Genomic DNA, 22,495 nt, shown 5'->3' with positions numbered 1-22,495 from the left:
CCTGCACATGAGCGATGAGCCCGCGTTCGTACTCGTCAAACGCGCTCACCCGCTCGACCTGCTCGGCTGGCGTCGCCGCCGCCAAGCTCCGGAGGGCATCTTTTCCGAAGATGCCCGCCATCTTCCGCACCGACTCGAACTGCGAGTCAGTCAAGTGAGGAAACCCACTTCGGTCCATCGTGGCTCACAGTCCTGAGCCACCGAGGATTCAGGTAGACCAATCTACCCGCGTAGGCGTAGGATTGACTACGAGTGCTACCAAGTGTGACGGGGTCACACAGCACAATGCACAGAGGAAGTGCGTGTGGATATTACTATCCAGGTGAACAGCAGTTCACCAGTTCCCGGCCTCAAAGGGAACGGTTTGCTACAAAGGAGTAGGTTATAAGACTGTGTTTTCGTTGAGGTTAACTTGGTCTTAATACAAACTACAAGTTAACTATACAAAAGCCCACACAAACTCAAATGGTTGGCTTGCGGTGCTACTGGTACCATGTACCATGTACTCGGGAGAGTGACACCCGTCACTCTTCATGTAATGGGTACACTTGATTGTACCCCGTTACACTCAGGCTGCTTCTTCAGCAATTCCTTGCTCGTCTGTCTAAGATGAAGGATCTCTTGCACTAGCATACTCAGCGCTATATACTCTGCCTCAGTGGTGTGCAACGCCACAGTCTTTTCGGCTTGGCTGCACCACGACACTACACTCTCTCCAAGCCTCGTCATGTATCCAGCGATCGAGTGTCGATCGGGGTGACTTGCAAAATCTGCGTCACTAAACGCAATCATCTTTAACTGCAAGGGGCTACCAACATGCTTGGTTCCACCCAGCACTAGACCGTAGTCTTCTGTCTGCTTAAGATATCTTAGGATAGTCTTGACGGCTCGCCAATGAGCGATGCCAGGATTTGCTAAGAACTGGCTACACTCTCGCACTGCGAAAGCAATATCGGGTCTGGTCCCGAGCATCAGATACATTAGTGAACCAACTACAGCTCTATACGGCTTGCCCCGCATGAGCTCAGCTTCATCTGGGTCACTAGCACACAGCTCTTTCGATAACAGCAGCTCTGGCTTGCTAGGAATGCGAACTCCATTACACGAACTCATACCAAATTTCTCTAGAACTTGGCTCGTGTACTTGTGTTGTGAGATTCTGATCTCTCTCTTTGCTCTGTCCCTTTCGATTTCCCAGCCTAGAATGTAGTGGATTGGACCAAGGTCCTTCATCTTGAAGCGCGACCGAAGCATTTCTTTGAAGTCATTCACAATAGTCTTGGTGGGCGCAAACAGTATTAGGTCTTCCATGTAGATAGAGATAAAGCAAGGCGCTCCATCAATGAACTTGACTCCAACACATGCTGCTGACTTCAACATGGTGAAGCCATTTTGCTCCAGCCACTCTCGCAGCAGATGATACCACACTCTCGGGGCTTGCTTCAGCCCGTAGAGTGATCGCTTGAGTCTGCAAACAAAGTTCTCTTTGCCGGGAACGACAAATCCTTCTGGTTGCTCCATAAAGATGACTTCATCAAGCTGCCCATTCAGGAAAGCAGTCGTTACATCCATTTGATCAACTGCATAATCCATCATAGCAGTGTAAGCCAGCAGGAACCGCAGAGATTCAAAGCGAACCACAGGTGCAAACACTTCCAGATAATCGACTCCGTACTCTTGCAAATAGCCCTTTATTACTAGCCGAGCCTTGTACTGCTCAATGGAGCCGTCTGCTCGATACTTCACTCTCAGCACCCATCGGCTCTGCAACACCTTCATGCCTGGAGTACGTGGGACTAACTCCCAAGTCTGGTTCTCCAGCAGTGAATTGTACTCTGTACCTGCTGCCTTCTTCCACTGCATGAACTCCTCAGTCTCCATGGCATCTGCCAATGTAGCAGGCTCTTCAACCGCTTTTACGGACATCACGATGGCTTCTGAGTGCCACTTCTGCATAACACTCTTCACAAAGTCTTTCCGTGCTTCCTCTTCGCACGATTAGCCATCAGGACGAAGTCGCTCATCCACCTCAGAGGCTTGCTTCGACGTCCGCTTCTGGTGGTTGTCCAACGCGGCTCAATTCAAGTCATAATGCAGTCACTTGAACTCTCATTGCCACTGTTCTTCACTTCCACTAATCCTCGCTTTCGACTGTTGACCGTGCCTTCAATGCTACTCGCCTCTGGACGAGCTGCTGCCTTTTTGTTTTCCTCCAGGTTAATTTGGTCAGTTGCCCGCTCTTCATGCACTTTGTGCTGTACTGCACGATCAACTTGGTGTACTGTATGATCTGCATGCTACGCTCCGACAGCACTTGTCGTTCTTGCACGCTTTGCTGGCGGTGGTCTGCTGTCGACGCTCTGCTCTGCAGTACTTTCAATAGCCCCACCTCTTGCTTAACCCTCAGCACTAGGGTTTGAGAGCACACTTGCCCCCTGCCGATGCTTCTCTTGCCTTGGATCGACCCTGTTTCTACTATCCACGCTGATCGGGCGTGGGGTCTCAAAACTGTCTCGGTCTACTTCGCCACCATCCCGAATATGCTGGCTAGCATCTGTCATGGTGTCGGTTTGAGCTTCGACACCTTGATGCATGCTGCTCCGTGTTGCGTCTTCTGCAACGGTGCCTCAGATTTCACTGGACTGACCACCAGGAACATTTTTCGCAGCCGTTGATTCATCACTATTCTCCATAGGCAGCACGAAATTGTAGAGGTGGGCGATAGCTTCATTGTCATCAATACTTTCACCGAGAGAATCTCCTGCACTTCGCTGCTCCTGCAGCTCCTTCTTTCGCTGTCGAGCGAGAGCTCGATTCTTCTTTGCTTGCTCAATCGTCGGTAGCACCGGAAAATGACTCTCGTCAAAGACAACAGTGTGGCTGTAGACAGGTTTCAGGGTCTCACAGTCGAGTAGCTTGTACCCTCTGCGATCTCTCGGATAACCCACAAACACCATTTTCTCGCACGTCGCTCTAGCTTCTTGCGCTTATCGGCCTCAAGGAAGACGTACGCCAAACACCCAAATACGCTTAGATGCTTCAGCGGTGGACTGTAGCCAAACCACCTCTGGTAAGGTGAATCGGAATCATTGGCTCTTGCTGGCAGTAAGTTCACACAGTATGCACTGGTTACTGCTGCCTCTGCCCACAACTCCTCTGGCAAATTGCCCTCAAAAAGCACACATCTCACTCGCTCAGCGATCGTCCTTATCATTCTCTCTGCAATACCGTTGTGCTCAGGAGTCTTCTTCAGCATTCCATCCCGAGCTGTTTCTCGCAGATGTTTTTCATCTTCTCATACTCCTTCGCTCCATCCATATTAAGGCACTTCATCTTCACTTCTTTCTGTCGCTCAACATTGGCACGATACTCACGGAACACCTGGTAGATCTCCTTGCGTTCATGCATAACAAAGACGCTCACGAAGCGACTGGCTTCATCAACGAACACACAGAAGTAGCGGCAACGAGAATACGAGGGGGATTGATACGGCCCCCACGTATCGGCATGTGCCTTCTCTCCAACTTTCCAAGTCCTCGGGTTCTTGCTGACTCTGTCCTTAAAGGACTTGCGCGTCAGCATGCGAGGTTTACGCGAGCAATACCATTATTCTCATCAATCGCCGTAGCAAATGCAGGATGATCAAAGTGAACAGCAAGGTAATCCGCTCCACGCATCGCAACTTGCATGCGAACCGAAAACAGGTTGAACTGGATCGACGGAACAAAATACACGTTCCGGAGCCACACTTGTCTTGTGCCATGGTCTGTCTTCAAGGCCACTCTTTTACCTCCAATGCCCATGACATGGAGCTCATGCTTACCACCAACCTCCACAGCAGCAGAAATCGGGCAATAGTTTACTAGAGAATCCTTCGAATATGTCATGCGACGTGTGGCTGCTGAATCCAGAATCCACTCATTGGGATCTGTCTTCGCTCCGTAGCATCTAGCGTCAATAGACATCATAGCTGACTCCGAGCTGGACCTCGAGTCATTGTCTGCTTTCGATACCATGGCTCGATCACCATCGCTACGCTTGCGAACCTTAGCTTTATCCCCACGTGAGTGTCGACCGTCACTCTCTTTATCATCTCTGTTCCGCTTTCGGTCCCCTTCTCGCTAATAGTCTCGCTTTCTAGTAGGATCACGGTCATCATCGTGAAAGTCCTTCCTAGTTCTGCATGGAAGAGGATGTCTCCACCCGTGCTCCTGCTTCTCGCGATATATGGGGCAATCACGGATGAAGTGGCCACGCATATGGCAGTGACGGCACTTCCCATCATCATCATCAGCGGTCCGCTTGTCTCGACCAGGGGCACGCTGTTTGCCCTTCGACAATAAAGCTGACTCACTATGGGATTTTGCCTCAGAGCCACGACCTTGTAGTTGATCTTGCCTCTTGACCTCCAAATATGAGCTCTCCAGCAGCTCCACAAGCTTGTCAAACTCCAGCTCTGTGCTCTCTGCTAAAGAATGCACCAAATACGGACGCAAAATATTCTCAAAAGTATCATTTAGTACCATCACTAAGATGTAGGGCTTAAGAGAATCTTGCAACGGCAAACCCATGTTCTCGAGCTTCGTGAAACCCTGTTTCAGCTCCTCGATGAACACTAGCAGGTTCGTACCCTTATCATACTTCATCACCATGACTGCACGGAGCTGATGCACGAGAGATAACTTGGTAGCACCTACAAACATCTTGCGCAGGCGCTCGAGCACACCGAAAGGCGTCGCTTCCTCCTCCACTGTCTTGGAGAGGTCCGGCGACAGCGTCTTGTCGATCTTCCAGCGCGCCTGCTTTCTCCGCTGCATGTGCGTCTTGTACTTGTCTGGCTCTTCGGTACGTCCTCCTGCTTCTCACAGACGTCCTCCCACAAGCCCTTGGCGTCCAGCTTGAGCTTGATCCGGCTGTACCAACCGTTGAAGTCGCTGTTCTTGTCGTCGAGCACAGGGACGGCATAGCTCCTCTTGTTTGATCTCTTCTCCTCCATCTTGCTGGCTGGGAAGACTGGCCGGCAGCTAGAATCTCCTTCGAGTCTTTGGGCTCAGAACCACTTGCGAGCTAGGGGGCAAAAGACGATATATCACTCAGGTTACGATATCCTCTCTGAGGGTACTAACGGTTGTACCCCTAGGTTACGGACTTGTCGCCCACTGCTTGTCTCTGCTGAAGAGCAGCATCGTTGCTACAGCGGGACTATCACGCTCCGCAAGTAAGTGAATTTATAGACAACAAAATGTAGCCATTTCTCGGGCCGTGGCTGGTTAGGAAAAGCGTCAGAGCGAAGCCTCTCATCATCGCCAGAGCGCTCAAGACGACGTTCTACCAGACGCCAACCTACCTTGAAGTGGTGGTGGATATCTGCTCGGACAGGATCGCCAAGCACGTGACGGCACTTTGCCGTTCGCACTCGACCCGTCTAACGGTGGATGTGGGCTACGTCATTGAAGGTCGAGACGAAGCCGAGCTACCTGAAGCATTACAGATACCGCTGACTAACTTGTACAGTGGTACGGTTTTAGTTCCTACAATATATTATATGTATTCAGTATATACGGTATTACAGATAGTTGACCTTGAAGTTTACGTGCATTCAAATCAAGAGCTCACTCAGCCGAATGCGGAGTCCAGCTTCGACTTGACAGCAGAGGCGCCGCGCAGAATTCGCGATGGTGGTTCGAGACGGCGGCCGGGACAGCTTGAACTTGGCCTGGGACCAGCGAGCCAGATCGGCGAGCGATGGCGGCGGCAGCGCCCATGCGGCAGCGCCCATGCGGCAGCGCCCATGCTCCTAACTTGCCATTTCTGCGCGATCGTCAGCCACTTGCCCTTGGTTTGCTTGGTTGTGCTTGTCATGGTGGGCTGCGGGGGAAGGTGTTTTGCAGGGCTCTGTTTGAATTGTGAAAGATCCCTCTGGGCGGGAAACCGAAACTGGATTTTACCTGCTAAAAGAGATACGGCTTCATTACCGATTTTGAAGGTGTATCGATTGACTGTGTGAACAAGTTAGTCAGCGGTATCTGTACTGGGATGCATCCAGTACAACCACCTGGACCTGTCCATTTCAACTGCGATTGTCGACTAAGCAGCGTGCCTAGACTTTTTACGTATCCAAGAATCGAGTCTAAGTCGGATCGTGTTGCTGCTACAGAAAGTGTTATTAAATGATAGCTTCAAATAATGGGTGCGAGGCTTGTCTTTGCAGGACACAAAAACTAGTCTACAAGAATATATTACGGGGAGCCAGTAATTTACGTATTCCTGTGCGTTGTATCAGCATAGGTTATAGTGGTCATTCATCCTAGCCGATGCTCTCTTTCACAGCAACATCTGTGACAGATGAGTACCTATAGGAGCACTTAATTATAGTATTGGAAAATACAAGGTACATGAATATTCAAAAATTTGGAGTGGCGTCTACTTTCAACTACCACGAACGCTAACAGAAAAACTCTAAGCCCCTTAGTTTCGGTATGACTTTGGTGTCTTGGTCTGGCACAAAAATCAAGTACCAAAGATATGTATTGAAGTTAGGGTGCCTACTAAACCTGCTGGGACTGCTGAAGCTGCAAGCTAATCACCTTCCGTAGGTAGCGCAACCTCAAGTAGCCTACCACTTCGTACAGAGAGTCCTTCCAGTAGTCAGACCAGGTTTCAGGAGTTGCACCAAACAGTAGTAGTTCCAACACCACCAAGCACCAAATGCCACACGACGTACCATCCCTCTGCTGGCAGTGGGCAATGACGTGGTAGTCCAGTTGGTCGATCATGTCCAGCATCTTCTCAACCACAGTGAGAACTGCTTCCTTCAGCGCGGACAAATTGCTAGTCAGCTGCATGGGGTCAAACAGGTAGCAGATCTTCGTCTCCGCATTCACAAAAAAGTGGTGCCCCAAGTTAATCACGCTGATAACGAACTTGGCTCTGGCATTCGCAGCGCCATATCCTTTTGCTGTGCGCATCTTCTGATCAGCATCATCAAAGTCGTAAAAGCGAGGGTTGACAATGGCAACATCCAAATACTCCGATTGGAGTGCCAAAAGGCCACCGATGATAGACCCCGAGTGCAGCCAGAGCTTCTCTCGAAAATCCAGGAAATCACAGCCATTTTGTTCATTTCGGCCAACGTACCACCGCCCCAGGTTCAGCTCGTCTACTGCTTGCTTATGTTCCACCTAAACACAAAGCACATCAGTAAGTTTGGTGTTTTTAGTATACTTTTCGTATACTTTCGGAGCAAGGAAATCTTACCTTAGTCACGTCATCCATGTCTTTGAACGGCGGCACAATACTGGCATCTCGAAACGCCAAGGAGTCAATCCACTTCATCGTATCTTCGACAACTTGAATTTGTTTCGTGCCATGATCACTCGAGCCATGAGCGTCAATTGCCCGTAAGTGGCAAACCCATAGTCCTCCCATCGAGCAAGCAGCGCCTTGTTGCTCTTGTTTTCGATTGCTTCTATGACCTCCTCGATCTTCTCCAGTTGAGGAATCGCCTTAATCACTGGGACGGGCTGCCCAAATGCTGAAGCTACGAACGTCGAGCTTCCCAGCCACTTCCACGGATGGCAAGCTCAACCTTTCGATGAACGACATGGTGGTGCGTCTGCTGTACGGGTCTTTAAGAATCGCCATGTCCGAGAGCTTAACGGCACGCGCCTTTCTCCCTTCTGAGATGCGCAACCGAATCTTGTTGCAACTTGCAGCTCTCCGGTCGACGCTTCGTGCTTCTCCGCACGCCGCGTCAATCCCTTACGCTTCGGTGTTGATGCTAAGGTGATAGGATCCGCTGGACTTCGACCTATAGTATTCTCATGCTGAGACGGCGCGATAGTCGTCTGGTGATTAGTCGATTCCGGTGGTGCGGCTACTTGGACGGGCGCCGTTTCTTCAAGGTCTGTCCCTGCTGTCACATCGCACATCGACTCGTCTTCGGGCGCGCTGCTCATCTCAGCAAAAGAAAGCTGCGATGCTGTCACACCACCAACCGAAGAGACTTGAGACAGCGCGTTGAAGCCGCTTGTTGCACACAGATCTTGCCCAGTGAACTCCTCCAGTTTGCCAGTATGTAGCGCGTCGTAGAAACCCGTAAGCCACTGCATTGCCACTTTGTGTGTGGTAGACGGCTGGATCGAGAGGACAGCGATGATCTTCTCTGTAATCTGCTTGCCTTGGCTGTACTTCGCGTCGCTGGATAGTGCTCGTGGGGCACGGCGGGGTGGGCAGTTGATGCGGTTTAATCCCCCCGTCAGTACAGGCCCCTCCTCGATGTTGTTAGCTGGACTTTGGACGATCCAACGGGTAGCGAAACGAACCATTGGCGAAACTACCGTCTCGTAGTTAGGCTTGGCACGGACATACATGACATGGCGGCACGGGAGCAAACAGGTCTGCTTGAATATACAGTCGCATGCAGCAAGCTGTTGGTAGAACAAAACCCAGCGTTAGTCACAGCACCGAAAATGTATCAAACCACCAAAATTGAACCAAAATTCCACCCGAGCATCTACAACGTGCGAATTTCCTGTCGCTGGGTTTGTCACTCTCGCCTTGCCATCTGGTGTCGTCTCCATGTCGAAACAGGCCTGAGATCCGACAGCCAATGTGTACTGATGGGCCACCATCTCGAAGTCATAGTTGCTGAGCTGCATGGCTACTGCAGTTAACTCAGGATCTTCAGCAATGGGAGGGCGACTGCTGACACGATGGAAGTCAACCAGGTAGCGTTCTTCAGAGTAGTCTTGCGTTGTTATCAGCATGGAGAGGAGCTCATCAACAGTGAAACTACCGTAAATAACCTATTTGAGGCGGCCCATTCCGATTCCAGACGGTTGTTCGTGTTGTTCATCAGGTGTGGGACGTCACCACGCTTGAACATCACCCACTCGTCAGCAGTCGTATCCCAGTGCTTCATAAAACTTTTGTAGAGCAGGTTTTCGTCGTTATTCCCGACTGTCTCGAGCAGAGCCTTCTTCAGGTCGTCATAGTGCTCCAGAGATGCCGCATTCACCAATCCTTTCATAATTGACTTGAGTTCCTTCGTTTCTGTAGGCCCGACGTCTCCCAGTCTGGAGCACTGTTTCTTCAACCACGTTTCGACGTGCCAACGACATAGTAGCTGGCGCGCATTCGGCCATCCTTCCAACAGCACCTCCTTCTCATGCAGTGCCTTATCCGACATCACAACACGGATCTTAGACCACTCAGGGTTGTGCGTTTTGAATCCTGCGACAGCAAGACCCAAGTTCGGTTTCTCTTCCGTCCGCACCAATGCGTGTTGCTCGAATTGACCCTAAGAAAATAAACCACACAGAAAATTATACAAATGTTCAGTACATTTTTGGTTAGAGCCTGAAAGCATTTACCCACCCGGCCGAAGACGTCGTGGACTACGAAGCTAAACAGCTTGTAACGGTTCGCGTTGCTGTAATGAGTCGAGTCGACCAGAACAACCTCGGGGAAGGCTGCAAAGAGGCGCTTCTGCCGCGCTGACTGGAACGTTATCACTTGCACCACGTTGGTATCCTTGTCAATGACGAACTCCGCCACATTTCCAGTGTTCATCTCGCCGAATTCGTTCAGCACGGAGACAGCGCGCTCCGCATCCGATCGTCCTACTTCTTAGCGTCCTGGATCATGTTGGGCAAGCCTCGTAGAATCGTTCGCTTGCTTTTATAGAACACCAAACCAAAATTTATTAGTGTTTCGTGCAATATACAGAATACACACCAAAAACACCAACCTGTTTTGGCTCGAAGATACGCTAATATCCCTCGTGGCTTGGCCTCCGCCTTGCCCATGACTGCCACATCGCGGCGTAGCTCCGGATCCAAGACGCATCTGTTCTCAGCGTAGTTATACCACTGGTGTTCGGTGAGAGAATGGCTGTGCGTTCCCGTTGCATTCACAACGATATGAAATCCAACACCACTCGGTCGACTACAAACCCGTGCGTTGACACGAGCAGTACACGCCACAAAACGGACGGCGTCATGCTGCCGCAAATCTTCTCCACGACTCTCGTACGGAATACCATGAGTGCACACGAACGTCCTGCTGTATTTCTCCCATGACTCTGGCAATAGTGTGCCACCTGTGCTCTGTCGGTGGGCGCGAATCTTTCTCGTCTTCGGCTTACTTTGTTTCTTTTTGACCTCTTTCTTCGCGGCAGCAATTTGCTTGTTCCTGGACTTAATCGAGGTACTTGTGCGGGACGGGAAGCGCTGGTACGTAGCCTCTTGGAACTCGTCCAAAGCTTCGTAGAAACTTTTCCACGACGACCAGTACATAGGAAATCCTTCCAAGTAGCCACCGACGACTGGTAGATCTTCCTCACCACCTTGACTTTCCGATTCTTCGTCCTCGCACTGGACAGACTTTTGGTTCGCCTTCGGGTTTTGGTGCTTCGGTGTTTGGTGCGCCTTCAGTGTTTGATGCCTCTTTGGGTTTTGGTACTTCGTCGGTGTCGGCACACTATTTGCAGCGGAATCGATGTCACTAGCGCGTCCAATACCGTCACAGGAGTCTCCATCGTCATCGCCCTCAGGTGTTCGTCGATCGTCGTTGTAGCCCGAATCGTCACTGTTGTCCGGAGACTCATCTTCATCCTCTTCCTTAAGCTGCGTCAATACTTCCGCTAGCGCTGCTTCACCTTCACTTTCGTCCTCGTTGTCAGCTGCCAGATGACGGGCCAGGCGGGACTCCCAACGCTCAGCTTGGTCGGCACGGGATTGACTGTCTGCAGGGTCCGCTTCAGCGTTTCGGGGCCGATCCTCGTCAGTTTGGCAGCGTGGGGGGAGCGTCTAGACTTCGGCACCGTGTTTTCTTGCTGCTGTCGCATCTTGCCCGAAGCCGTATCCGCTCTGCTTCTGCTTCTTCTGGTGGCGTGAGTGGGGGGCGGATCGGTGGTGGGAGTAGCTTGGGCTGAGCTTGCTTGGCTGGGTGTTGCATTCACAGTGACCATCTCGAGAGGAGCTTCTAAATGCACATCGCGAGCTCCATCGGCAGCTATGTCGCCGTCCGGGGCCTGACATAGAGTATGGATACGTACAGGTTAGCCTTAAGCAGGGAATACATGAACTAACTCACGCGTACGCACCATGCCACGGCGCCCATGCTCCTAACTTGCCATTTCTGCGCGATCGTCAGCCACTTGCCCTTGGTTTGCTTGGTTGTGCTTGTCATGGTGGGCTGCGGGGGAAGGTGTTTTGCAGGGCTCTGTTTGAATTGTGAAAGATCCCTCTGGGCGGGAAACCGAAACTGGATTTTACCTGCTAAAAGAGATACGGCTTCATTACCGATTTTGAAGGTGTATCGATTGACTGTGTGAACAAGTTAGTCAGCGGTATCTGTACTGGGATGCATCCAGTACAACCACCTGGATCTGTCCATTTCAACTGCGATTGTCGACTAAGCAGCGTGCCTAGACTTTTTACGAATCCAAGAATCGAGTCTAAGTCACTCATGGTTCGGCTTTCTTTACTTGTTAGGATGTGTTATCCTACCACACTATGATATAGAGATGTTTCTTTAGTTGGTGCTGTTGTGGATGTAGTACGGCGTCTCCTGGTACTCGGCGGCGCAGTAGGGGAACGGCGTGTCGTCGTCCGAGGGGCTGAAGAGCTCCTTGGCGGCGTGGATCATGACGTAGAAGCCCGCGCAGCCGCAGATGACCATGACGAGCATGGACACGCCCTTGTCCAGCACCGACATCTTCCGCCAGAAGATGCGCAGGTAGATGAGCAGCGGCATGATCATGCAGTTGACCGTGTGGGCCGTGGCACCCGTGAAGTCCTCGAGGTCGAGGAACTTGTCCTGCGCCGCCACAGCGATGATAACCAGGACCAGCAGGATGCACAGGCGCAGCGTGACGTAGCGCAGCTTGTTCTTGGCGCCCTGGTACGGCGCGCGGAGCTGCTCCTCCGTGATCTCCTCGGGGAACTCGATGGCCGCGCGGAGGTGCGAGATGCGGCCCTCGGACTTGTCCAGCAGGCTCGAGGTCGACACCTGGCGGTTGTTGAGCTCCACGGGCGTGGCCACCTTGACGTACGACTGCTTCTCCTGCAGCTCGAAGTCCTCGTCGATGTGGGCCGGGTCCGAGTCGGGGTCGAAGCGGATGATGGGCGCGTTCTGGTGCATGCCCAGGATGAGGCGCTCGGCCATGTAGAAGGGCGGCATCATGAGCGTCGAGAAGGCCATGGTGATGTGCATCTGCATGAACAGGTAGGACATGACGACAGCGCCGCGGTTGGCGCTGAAGCCGAGAGGGGCCAGGCCCATCGGGTTGGACGTGTCCACGATCGAGTACAGGATGTTGCCCGACAACTGGCAGCCGCCGGCTGTGTAGCCCGCGATGGCCACCGCGAAGAAGAAGGCCGAGATAATGAGCATCGTGACCATGACGACGCGCGGCATGCGCTGCGGCTGCGAGTGCTCGCGCTGCAGGTCGGGGATGACGATCGAGGCGCCGTATGCCAGAGCCAAGTTACCGAAGCAGGTCAAGACCTGGTGGAGTGACACGTCCGGCTTGGGGATCGACGGGTGGCCGCGCAGGTTGTACTGGAGCAGCGACACGGCGATCACGTCGGCGATGATGGTGCCCATGCAGCCGGCGAAGGCCATGCCGGCGCTCTCCTTCAAAGTCGGGATGAGGCAGATGGGGACGACCAGGAGCGCCATGAAGATGATCCAGAACGTCTGGCTGAAGCAGTCCGGGAACAGCACGTCAAGCAGACTGCTACCGAGGATCAGGAAGGCAATGGGCACCAGCACGCACACACCCATCTGAGAGATGACGGTGAAGAAGCGGCCCCACTTGCCCAGAGCCCACTCGCCGAGATCACCGTACGTCTTGACGGACGACGGAGCGGCCAGCATGGCCTTGGACAGCTTCATGGCGGCGTACGTGTTGGCAAAGATCATGAAGCCCAGAGCGATGGTGGCGTAGACAGGTCCGGCACGGGCGTAGTTGGAGGGCATGGCCAGCGAGCCGATACCGCAGACGCAGCAGAAGAGGTTGAATGAGGCCTTGGCGTCGTCCATGGTGACCCATGTGGACTTGGAGTTGAACGTGATCATCTTGGAAGGACGGAAGACTGAGGCGACTGACGTACTTGAGCTGCTGCTTGGTCCCCGAGTGAAGGCAAATTCCAAAGTGACTGATCTTGAGCAGGACGAGCCGTTGAGGACGGACGGCGCGCTGTCGCTCTCTCCGACTCTTGGTTGTTGAGACCGTTCTGGTGTTTGGATGCCATCCTCGTCGCTCTGATTAGACGACCGGGTCTCCCGGGCCTCTGCATTGCGTTGCACCGTCCAGCAAGCAATTCACCAGCACAACAACATGACTAGCGAAAACATAGATGGGCTTCCAGCCCCGCCACCAATCAAACGAAGGATTAAAGTGGCTTACCGCGGAGAGCGAGTGCAGCAAATCTCGCTTTGGTAGCCGAAATGTCGGCTCAAAACTCGCATAGAATGGCTCGACTTCTTCCGCTACGGCACTTTTTTTAAGGGTCGTAGACGACCGAAGCGGCGTTGGCGCGTTCTCGAGAGCTCCCGCGTAGTTTTACCTAGCCTTCCACGTCTGGCAGACAACTGAGTGTCCATCTTGGCAGTTACACCCCCGTCACATGTGGATCATTCTCGTCTACGATGCCCATCATTCCGCTGTGACGAGTCGCCGGAGCATCCCCCAGGTGACTCATGGGGGATGCTCAACACTGAAGACGAGCAGTGCCTGCAGTATACAGACTGCAACTGCATTGCAGCACCCTAGAGACGAACAAACCAACGAATTGGACGCTCGCGACGCTTTGGGATGCGTTTGCTCGCCGCCTTGAAGTTGGCAGAAATGCAGTTTGACATACGAAGTTTCGGCGGTCTGCACCCTCTGGAGCTCCGGAGCCGCCGGCTATGGACGCGGAGCAAGCAATGTGAACGACCGGCAGCTTTTTTACTGCGTTACACGCTTGAACATGGGCGCTTAGCCGGGTGATGCACACAGCGTAGCTGATCAGCGATTCGCTGTTAAACACGCCGGCAGCCTCGCTGCGTTGTTGAGCGCTGGCGCGTTGTGGTTGAACGCTAGCGTCGGCGTGCTTCAGATCACCCAACTGCAACCCAACCGGATTGAACGCTTCATCCAATTGAAGATACCGTTACTGCCTAACGATGAACTATGTTAGCGCTGTTCGCGCAGTTGCAGGGGGTCAAATTCTTTTCTTTAGACGTTACGGCGTCGTTTACCTAAAAAAACTATGGTATACACGTATCCAATCTAGTTGGTGCTGTTGTGGACGTAGTATGGCTCGTCCTGGTACTCCACGTCGCAGTAGGGGAAGGCGGTGTCGTCCTCCGACGGCGTGAAAAGCTGCTTGCCGGCGTGGATCATCATGTAGAAGCCTGCAAGGCCGCATATGACCATCACAAGAATCGACGCGCCCTTGTCGAGGGTCGACATCTTCTTCCAGAACACGCGCGCGTAAATCAGCACAGGCATGATCATGCAGTTGACCGTGTGGGCCGTCGAGCCCGTAAAGTCTTCGAGGTCGAGGAACTTGTCCTGGGCAGCGACTGCCACGATAACCATAAGGACGATAATGGTGATACGCAGTGTGATGTAGCGCAGCGTGTTCTTGGCGCCCTTGTAGGGCTCACGGAGCTGCTCCTCCGTAATCTCCTCGCCGAGTTCAGCCATGCTGGGACGGCCAGCCATATCCTTAGGCGTCGTAACTTGCACGTACGACCGCTTGTCCTGCAGCTCAAGGTCCTCAACGCCTTCCTGGTCTTGCTCAGCGTCGAAGCGGACGATACGCGCTGTCTTGTGCATGCCCAGCACCAACCGCTCGGCCATGTAGAAGGCCGGCATCATCATCGTCGAGAAGGCGATAGAGATATGGACTTGCATGAACAGATAGGCCATCACGACAGCGCCGCGGTTGGCACTGAAGCCCAGAGGAGCCACGCCCAACGGGTTGGACGTGTCCACGATAGAGTACAAGATGTTACCCGAGATCTGGCAGCCACCGGCCGTGTATCCGGCCAGCGCGATGGCGAAGAAGAAGGCCGAGATGATGAGCATGGTCACCACCACCACACGCGGCATACGCTGAGGCTGTGAGTGTTCGCGCTGGAGATCCGGAATCACAATGGAAGCTCCGTAAGCAAGAGCCAAGTTGCCAAAGCAGGTCAAAACCTGGGTCATCGACACATCGGGCTTGGGGATCGACGGGTGGCCGCGCATGTTGTACTGCAGGATGGACACCGCGATGATGTCGGCGATAGCAGTGCCCATGCAGCCAGCAAACGCCATACCAGCGCTCTCCTTCAGCGTTGGGATCAGACACACAGGGACGACCATGAGCGCCATGAAGATGGTCCAGAACGTCTGGCTGAAGCAGTCCGGGAACAGCACGTCAAGCAGACTGCTACCGAGGATCAGGAAGGCAATGGGCACCAGCACGCACACACCCATCTGAGAGATGACGGTGCAGAAGCGGCCCCACTTGCCCAGAGCCCACTCGCCCAGGTCGCCATACGTCTTGACGGAAGGGGGAGCAGCCAGCATAGCCATGGACAGCTTCATGGCGGCGTATGTGTTGGCGAACATCATGAACGCGAGAGCGATGGTGGCGTACACGGGTCCTGCGCGGGCGTAGTTGGAGGGCATGGCCAGCGATCCGATGCCGAGCACGCAGCAGAAGAGGTTGAAGGACGTCTTGGCATCGTCCATCGTGATGAGGGCCGACTTGGAACCGGGAGCAGCCATGGTGAAGTGGACGAGTGCTTGCAGGGTGTGGTGTGGGGTTGCTGCTTCTAACGCCTTGTCCGAGAAGAGGTGAATTGGAAAGTGAGCACACTGAAACGCGGTACGCGCGACAACTAAACGTGACTGTAGCGGTGACCTTGCCATGCCGTTTTTCGCGCAGAATGCATCAGCGAAAATGTTTAGATGCATATCGACGACCGCCATCCCGGAAACCGCTTGTGGTGTGTGTCTCCAGTCGAGCAAGCAAGCAAGCCCGAGGCACAAGGCTAGGGAAAGCATAGACGCGCATCGTCTCACCTCCACCAATTGGTCAAATTGGTCAAAGCGTAAGCGCTTTTCGCACACGATTACCCGAGAGATTTGCAAGTGGAGCACGTCAATAACTGGGAACACGTGAGAGCTGTACACATACACACTCGTAGAGTCCATTCACCACTGTGACCAAGGAGCGAAGCGCGCTAGCTCCAGTACGTTGATAGCACTTCGGCGTTTGATGGGAATGTGTCGTACCACCGATCTTTTAGTCTACGAGGTGATGGGCGATGCCCATCACCTCCTTCACGTGTGACGCGGCAGGTATCCTTGACCGTCTCGGCAGCACCAACGACCTGTACATGTAGTTACCTCACTAGGTCGTCTTCGACTTGGCTGGGAGCGCCTGTGGAATAAAATACTGGTGCTGGTACCGGTGCTAATTGCCGTGATGACTGTGGCCCGCGTGATTCAAGGGCGTGGCCCCTGCGGGGCCACACCCATGAATATCGCGCGTGCCGCAGTTCACTTTCTGAAGCTGGTGCATGGGGCTGTTGATGTTGACGTGCATTTCCTGTCTCAGTCTGTCTTGCTGAAAGTTGCCGTTGAACCTGCTCGGTCGACATCCTTCTGGCTGGGGTAGCACGAAAGTTGCGCCAGGTTACGCTTACGTGTCCAATTAGTCCGTCGGGGGCTGTCCACCCCCTCATTCTTCGGGTGTTTCCAGTATAATGCATTGGCTAGGTGCTGTTAGCATCAATGCAATGCGGTACTGTACCGTATTGAGTCAGAATCGTCCAAACAGGACGCTACAGCGGCCCTTTCTGTACCTGTGCATCTGCACATGCTTTTGGCGTGTTTGAGCCCCCTGCTCAAGTGGACGTCAAACGTTAAGCGCACAGCATTGTATTGCAACCCTCTAGGGTCTTCAATAGTATGCGAGTGCAGTCGATGAGGAGGCTAATCCTGGAGCAAGAGAGCAAAGCCAACGGCTCCCACCACCTGTTGAACTTTACTGCGCAAATGATCTCTACATTCAGACAGACAGGATCGGCTGCACGGTACACCAGTGGACCCGCAATGTACTCCTTGATGAGCTCGGATCTTGAGCCGAACTTATGTTGCGCAATGCCTACCACGATGCAGGGAATCACGCACGTCGAAACGATGCCTGCTGCAGCATTTCCCTCAGTCTCAGCGGATGCCGAAGACAAGCTCTTCGCCCTCAGAGATAAAACTTGTGTCCAACTACGCTGGACATGTAGTTGCATGGTTGAATTTTGTCGATACCTGTACTGTAGCATCGAAATTGTCGTTATGCTGCCCAGTGTTCATCTAACGTCAGTGATTACGTTAGCACTTGCCTGGCTCATCAAACCACACGATTACTGCGTGGTCGTTCTGGGCACGCGGTTTTGGCATCCGAAGGGTACTGCACTCATGCCGCGAGTAGTTTAACTATACCCGACACCTTTTTTATCATAGTTTTGCTCGCGCACAACAAGCATTTCGATGCTTTTGTAGACCGAAATGCTCATCGTATCAGCAGCGATATACTATGTAAAATAACGGGTTTTTTAACTCGCCAACTGCACGCGCAGCTCTACATGCACTCCACATCCGGAGCGGATGGGTAGCACCTTGTAATGGCATCCCTTACTCGTCTCGTTGCCGGTATCTCACCGATCACCCGTCAGTTGAACCACGTGCTACCGGTAGTCCTACAACATGTACAGGCCTGGAGCGCAACGTTGAACAACTGGATGCCAACAACTGCATTCCGTGCGGAGCACTGGGATGCTGCTCACTGCCGATTAATCTCGCGGTGATAACGTTGGTCAGGCTGCCGCGTCACAGGAACCGAGTCGGTGGTACACTTATGTACCGTGAGAGACTTCTGCCTTGAGCTGCGATGCATTTGCAAATCTAGTGCGTATCCATTCTACGTTCTGTACTATAGACGTTGCAAACTGCAACTTGCAGTCGCAAGACCGTACGAAGTGCGAAGTGATCGTTCTTGCAGGACCTTACATGTTCTGGGGGGTACTATATTGAAGGGAATTGAAATGTACGTGCCGCAAAGCCCCAAAGTTCAGGCTCAACCAAGCCGTGAGCCCAGCCGTTGTGAGCCGGCTGGGCTGCAGAGTTCCAAACACCTCTTCAACTACCAAAACAGTAATCACTGCCCTCTCACGCTCCACTTGGGCTCCTCAGACGATGCAAGGGAGCTGTCTTACAGTCAGCCTCACACACCACGTCGAGCAACACAGTCTCATTGCTCATTCGCGAATTCGCCCTCCTTGGAACAAGTGCAAGACTGAAGTGGCAATCGACGATCGAGCCATGGCGACAACCACCAAGAACCCTTGGGTCAGCCAAGACGTCCTTCAACGTCTTCTGCTGCGTCCTCGGCATCGGCTCCCTGGCCATGCCCTCCAACTATGCTCGCGCAGGACCCGTGTACGCCACCATCGCTCTGGGCTTCATGATCTTTGCCAACACGTACGCTGCCATCAAGTTGTCCCGAGCGATGCTCGCCGCTCCATCGTCCGTCAAGACGTACGGTGACCTCGGTGAGTGGGCTCTGGGCAGGTGGGGGCGCTTCTCCTCCGTGGTCTCGCAAATGGGCGTGTGCGTGCTCGTGCCCATTGCCTTCCTGATCCTCGGTAGCAGTCTGCTTGACGTGCTGTTCCCGGTCTGCTTCAGCCAGACGTTCTGGATCATCTTCATGGCGCTCATGGTCATCCCAGTCTGCTTGATCCCGACGCTGAAGGAGAGCGCTGGTATGGCGTTTGCCGGCTGCATGGTAACCGCCATCGCCGATATCATCGCGGTTGCCATTCTGCAGTGGAACATGCGTGGCCACCCGTCGATCCCCAAGCCTGATGTATCGGTGCACCAGGTCTTGACCTGCTTCGGTAACCTCGCAGTGGCGTACGGGGCCGCTATCGTCATCCCCGACCTGCAGCGCGAGCACTCCCAGCCACAGCGCATGCCTCGCGTGCTCATGATCAGCATTGTCCTAATCTCCGCCTTCTTCTTCGCGATCGCGTTGGCCGGGTACTTGGCAGGCGGCTGCCAGATCTCTGGTAACGTGCTCTACTCGATCGTGGACACCTCCAACCCGATGGGTCCGACTGCGCTTGGCTTCACTTCCAGTCGTGCTGCTGTCGTCATGTCCTACATCTTCATGCAAATCTGAGGGCTGTATCTCGCACCTTCGCGCTGCTATCGAGTGCCCTGAGGAGATCACGAGGAGCACCTGCGTGAGCCCTACCAGGGAGCCAAGAACAAGCTGCGCTACATCACGCTGCGTATTGCTATGATCGTCATCATGGTCATTGTCGCTGTGGCGGCGCAGGACAAATTCCTTGACCTCGAAGACTTCACGGGTGCGACGGCCCACTGCATGATCATGCCGGTGCTCATCTACATGCGCGTCTTCCGGAGGAAGATGCCGATCCACGACAAGGCTGCGTCCAATGTGGTGCTCGTCGTCTGCGGTCTCGCGGGCTTGTACGTGATGATCCACGCCGGCAAGAACTTGTTCACTCCGTCGGACGACGGACGACACCGCCTTCCCGTACTGCGACGCCGAGTACCAGGACGAGCCGTACTACATCCGCAACAGCAACAGCTAGGTCGACAGTAAGAGGCAACTTGTAGTCTGTGTGTCTTCTAACAGCGCACAGCAGCGCAGCTTGAGATTTGGAACTCGTTAAATGTAGTAGACCATTTCGAGATCGAGATTGTCGTAACTTAGTTAGCAGTACGCTCATCCAATGCTCACGATTACGGACTCGTCCAATCACGAGTTTACTGTGGTGTGGACAGCACCTGGCCAAGAATCCGAGTTGCTTCACTATTGTATGTAACCAACTCCATAGCTTTTGCGCATCCGGAGTGGGTGGGTAGCACATTGCAATGGCATCCCGTTGTCTTGCATCGAACCGATCGCAGTCGGCCGGTTCTGTTGGTCAACTGCAGGGTTGCCTTCAAATACAATCTCTGTCCATGCCTGAAGCATTCTTGGTCGGTGGATTAGATCTTCAGACTGTTGCGTCACAGGAAGTAGTGTCCACCACTGTCGAGAGTTTTACCGCATACACGAACGTTGGTGGTACGGCATTATCTCTCTCCACTCAGACTCAAATGAGATGAGCCCAATGAAGCCACACTGGCCTTTTTCACCCAAACACCTTTTCGACTATCGAAACAGTAATCACTCTCATCTCCCCCGGGTCTACCGACAAACTACCATCAATACCTAAAAACCTGACACGTGTATACAAACTATACAACGGCCACTCAACACCACACAGCAGCACCCAACTAGGTACGATATGCACGAAGGATAGCCATCCCACCAGCACCTTAAAGCGCCCTTCATACTTCGAAAGCCTAAGAAACAAGTACTCGCCGCACCTTGCCGTCCAACTACCCATCGCCATGCCACGAGCTCTCCTCTGGACTCCTCTCGCAATCGGTTTCTCCAACAAAGACGCCAGCATCTTGCTGGAGACGATCAAGCCTTCCAAGGTTACCAAGAGCGAGTTAGTTCCGTGCACCGTGTGCACCGTGGCCGAGCCGCATAACATGCGCTACCGGCTTCGTCGCTGTAGCTGCCGGTCCTGCACTGAGGAAGCTCCCTACGCCAAGTGCCCTTGGCGGGCTAAGACGCTCCACTGTGAGAAGGTTGACCACGTCGACATCTACGAAACAAGCAAGCATGTCACCGCGATGCGCACTGCCCCCGAACCACGGCTCACGTCGGAAATGAAGGTGGTCGCGCGGGAGATGACGGCCCAAGGACTGAAGCCGGTTCGTATCCGAAATGCTATCCTGCGCAAGTTTAACCTGGCTGCTGAGGAGCTACCAGCGCTGTCCAAAATCCAGCGCTTTTGTCAGCACTACGCGAGCACGAAGCTCGGCTGTAACGACTACGTGAAAGAAACGCACGATCTGATCCGTGACGCCGGCTACGTGAGCACGATGGACGAACATGAGAGCTTCACCTTCGCCTTAAACTCGGACGCTACCGGCCTTCCTGTTGTTGGTATTGGCTCGGGCACCAAACCGTTCATTGTGGGGGTGACGTCACGACGCTTGCTCACGCAAGCCGACCGTGAAGCTGGATCGCTGCTACTGCACGTCGATGCTACGTTTAAGCTAAACCAAGTTGGCTATCCATCCATAGTTGTTGGCTTTTCGGATTGCGCTCGCGGGTTCCTTTTGCTGGCGCTGTTTGTGTCCTCGCAGCGCAAGCAGGAGCATTTCACGTAGATGTTCGTCGCGCTGCAGCAGATCTACAAGCCAGGGCCTCCGAATATGGCATTTTCATTTAGTAGGTTGGGCGTTGCTGAATAAATTATCCCCTGACGCTCCTACCAATACAACAGTACATTATGGCATTGCCCCCAACGTACCACAATAAATAATGCCATTATGAAAAGCATGAAGTCTATTAACAAGACACCAGTTAGCTTATCATCTAGCTCAAATTGTCCACAGTCGTTGCATCCCAGTACGACCGATTCTGGCGGAGAAATAACATCGTCTCAAGCGTGCGTGGCAGCAGGCCGTGTCGTTGATGACCAAACGTCACCCGAGCAATGCTGAAGAAGCGTTCCACCACGTTCGACGTGGGTGGGATGCTCTTCAGCTGCTCATACTTGACACGGTCCTGTGCAAGCCACCGGCGCTTCCGAAGACGCTCCACGAACGACGCGGCTGGATCCTCCTCCTCTTCACTTGCGGCCGCGTCGTCCGGTCTGGCAGCTTCGAAGGGCTGCAAAGCGGCCTTTTCAGCACGCGTCGGCCGCTGCGCCTTCCCGCGGAGAACGCGTACACACCCAGCCTCAAAATCTGGGTTGTGCACAATGTTGGCCCGAGGCCCTGCAAAATAAAAACCATTATACAATTGTTAGTGAAAATATTGAACACAAATTCAACAGTTATAAACTTACCAATGTAGCGCCCATATTGTGGCTTGACAGCGATCAGCTCGTCGAACCACTCGCGAACGTCCAGCAGGTCGACGTCGTGGCCTTGAAGGGCCTTCGAGACCGACTCGATGTCGCACAGCTCCTGGTACAATGCCCGCAGTCGCTTGTTCATCGCCGGCGGCGGCAGCAGGTCCATGAGGTCGTCGTCTTCGGCGTCAAGAAACTCGAGGAGCTGGAGGTAGCGCCGTACCATCTCGAACGTAGAGCTCCAGCGCGTGTCCTGGCGAATGACAGGCCGAAGTGGCGTTTTCAACCTATTTTGTAAAAACAATTACAAAAGTATACAAATTGTGTTAGAGACATATTGACACACCACACATACACATTGGCGCTTACCGTAGTTTGGCAGATGAGAGTACGCAATTTTACCATGAGCGCCTGCACAGCAGCCAGGTCCTCCTCATGCGACGCCATGTCCGCCTGAACCTTGCTGTTTGTGTACCGCTTGTTGGTTGCGCAAGCC

The 22,495-nt window shown here is 53.4% G+C and overlaps 10 protein-coding genes across 10 annotated transcripts in view; 3 read left to right on the top strand and 7 right to left on the bottom strand.

The window, feature by feature from the left end:
• Positions 1-2,396: 2,396 nt before the first annotated feature.
• Positions 2,397-4,817, bottom strand: PHYSODRAFT_299789 (hypothetical protein; the record flags this gene model as incomplete). The annotated part of the gene is made up of 5 exons (XM_009527011.1): positions 2,397-2,614; positions 2,648-2,828; positions 3,594-4,051; positions 4,355-4,468; positions 4,631-4,817. 5 exons carry the CDS (start codon positions 4,815-4,817, stop codon positions 2,397-2,399), a joined length of 1,158 nt encoding a protein of 385 aa, XP_009525306.1.
• A 440-nt stretch (positions 4,818-5,257) lies between these two features.
• Positions 5,258-5,488, top strand: PHYSODRAFT_435498 (hypothetical protein; the record flags this gene model as incomplete). The annotated part of the gene is made up of 1 exon (XM_009527010.1): positions 5,258-5,488. A coding segment is annotated over one exon (231 nt), but the record flags the coding sequence as incomplete, so codon positions are not given.
• A 1,060-nt stretch (positions 5,489-6,548) lies between these two features.
• On the bottom strand, positions 6,549-7,076 carry PHYSODRAFT_489672 (hypothetical protein; the record flags this gene model as incomplete). The annotated part of the gene is made up of 1 exon (XM_009527009.1): positions 6,549-7,076. A coding segment is annotated over one exon (528 nt), but the record flags the coding sequence as incomplete, so codon positions are not given.
• Positions 7,077-8,761: 1,685 nt separating this feature from the next.
• PHYSODRAFT_491552 (hypothetical protein) lies at positions 8,762-9,573 on the bottom strand (the record flags this gene model as incomplete). Its single annotated transcript, XM_009527008.1, has 2 exons — positions 8,762-9,301; positions 9,379-9,573. The coding sequence occupies 2 exons, from the start codon at positions 9,571-9,573 to the stop codon at positions 8,762-8,764; spliced, it is 735 nt and encodes a 244-aa protein (XP_009525303.1).
• Positions 9,574-9,623: 50 nt separating this feature from the next.
• On the bottom strand, positions 9,624-10,298 carry PHYSODRAFT_490004 (hypothetical protein; the record flags this gene model as incomplete). Its single annotated transcript, XM_009527007.1, has 1 exon — positions 9,624-10,298. The coding sequence occupies one exon, from the start codon at positions 10,296-10,298 to the stop codon at positions 9,624-9,626; it is 675 nt and encodes a 224-aa protein (XP_009525302.1).
• A 1,240-nt stretch (positions 10,299-11,538) lies between these two features.
• PHYSODRAFT_495612 (hypothetical protein) lies at positions 11,539-13,086 on the bottom strand (the record flags this gene model as incomplete). The annotated part of the gene is made up of 1 exon (XM_009527006.1): positions 11,539-13,086. One exon carries the CDS (start codon positions 13,084-13,086, stop codon positions 11,539-11,541), a length of 1,548 nt encoding a protein of 515 aa, XP_009525301.1.
• Positions 13,087-14,284: 1,198 nt separating this feature from the next.
• On the bottom strand, positions 14,285-15,775 carry PHYSODRAFT_249642 (hypothetical protein; the record flags this gene model as incomplete). The annotated part of the gene is made up of 1 exon (XM_009527005.1): positions 14,285-15,775. The coding sequence occupies one exon, from the start codon at positions 15,773-15,775 to the stop codon at positions 14,285-14,287; it is 1,491 nt and encodes a 496-aa protein (XP_009525300.1).
• Positions 15,776-18,389: 2,614 nt separating this feature from the next.
• PHYSODRAFT_492963 (hypothetical protein) lies at positions 18,390-19,229 on the top strand (the record flags this gene model as incomplete). Its single annotated transcript, XM_009527004.1, has 1 exon — positions 18,390-19,229. A coding segment is annotated over one exon (840 nt), but the record flags the coding sequence as incomplete, so codon positions are not given.
• A 1,247-nt stretch (positions 19,230-20,476) lies between these two features.
• On the top strand, positions 20,477-21,289 carry PHYSODRAFT_371190 (hypothetical protein; the record flags this gene model as incomplete). Its single annotated transcript, XM_009527003.1, has 1 exon — positions 20,477-21,289. A coding segment is annotated over one exon (813 nt), but the record flags the coding sequence as incomplete, so codon positions are not given.
• The window catches only part of PHYSODRAFT_285754 (hypothetical protein), a 2,460-nt gene continuing 1,230 nt past the window's right edge, over positions 21,266-22,495 (bottom strand). The window contains exons 2-4 of the mRNA XM_009527002.1: positions 22,355-22,452; positions 21,839-22,286; positions 21,266-21,815 (exon numbers count right to left, since the gene is read on the bottom strand). Coding sequence (XP_009525297.1) covers positions 21,519-21,815; positions 21,839-22,286; positions 22,355-22,452 — 843 coding nt within the window. The 3' untranslated portion in view covers positions 21,266-21,518. The remainder of the gene's footprint in view (positions 21,816-21,838; positions 22,287-22,354; positions 22,453-22,495) is intronic.

Source organism: Phytophthora sojae (genome assembly GCF_000149755.1).
Source record: "Phytophthora sojae unplaced genomic scaffold PHYSOscaffold_3, whole genome shotgun sequence".
NCBI classification, from domain to species: domain Eukaryota; phylum Oomycota; class Peronosporomycetes; order Peronosporales; family Peronosporaceae; genus Phytophthora; species Phytophthora sojae.
Note: the sequence above shows the minus strand (reverse complement) of the source record. Positions and strands in the feature narration are given on the sequence as shown.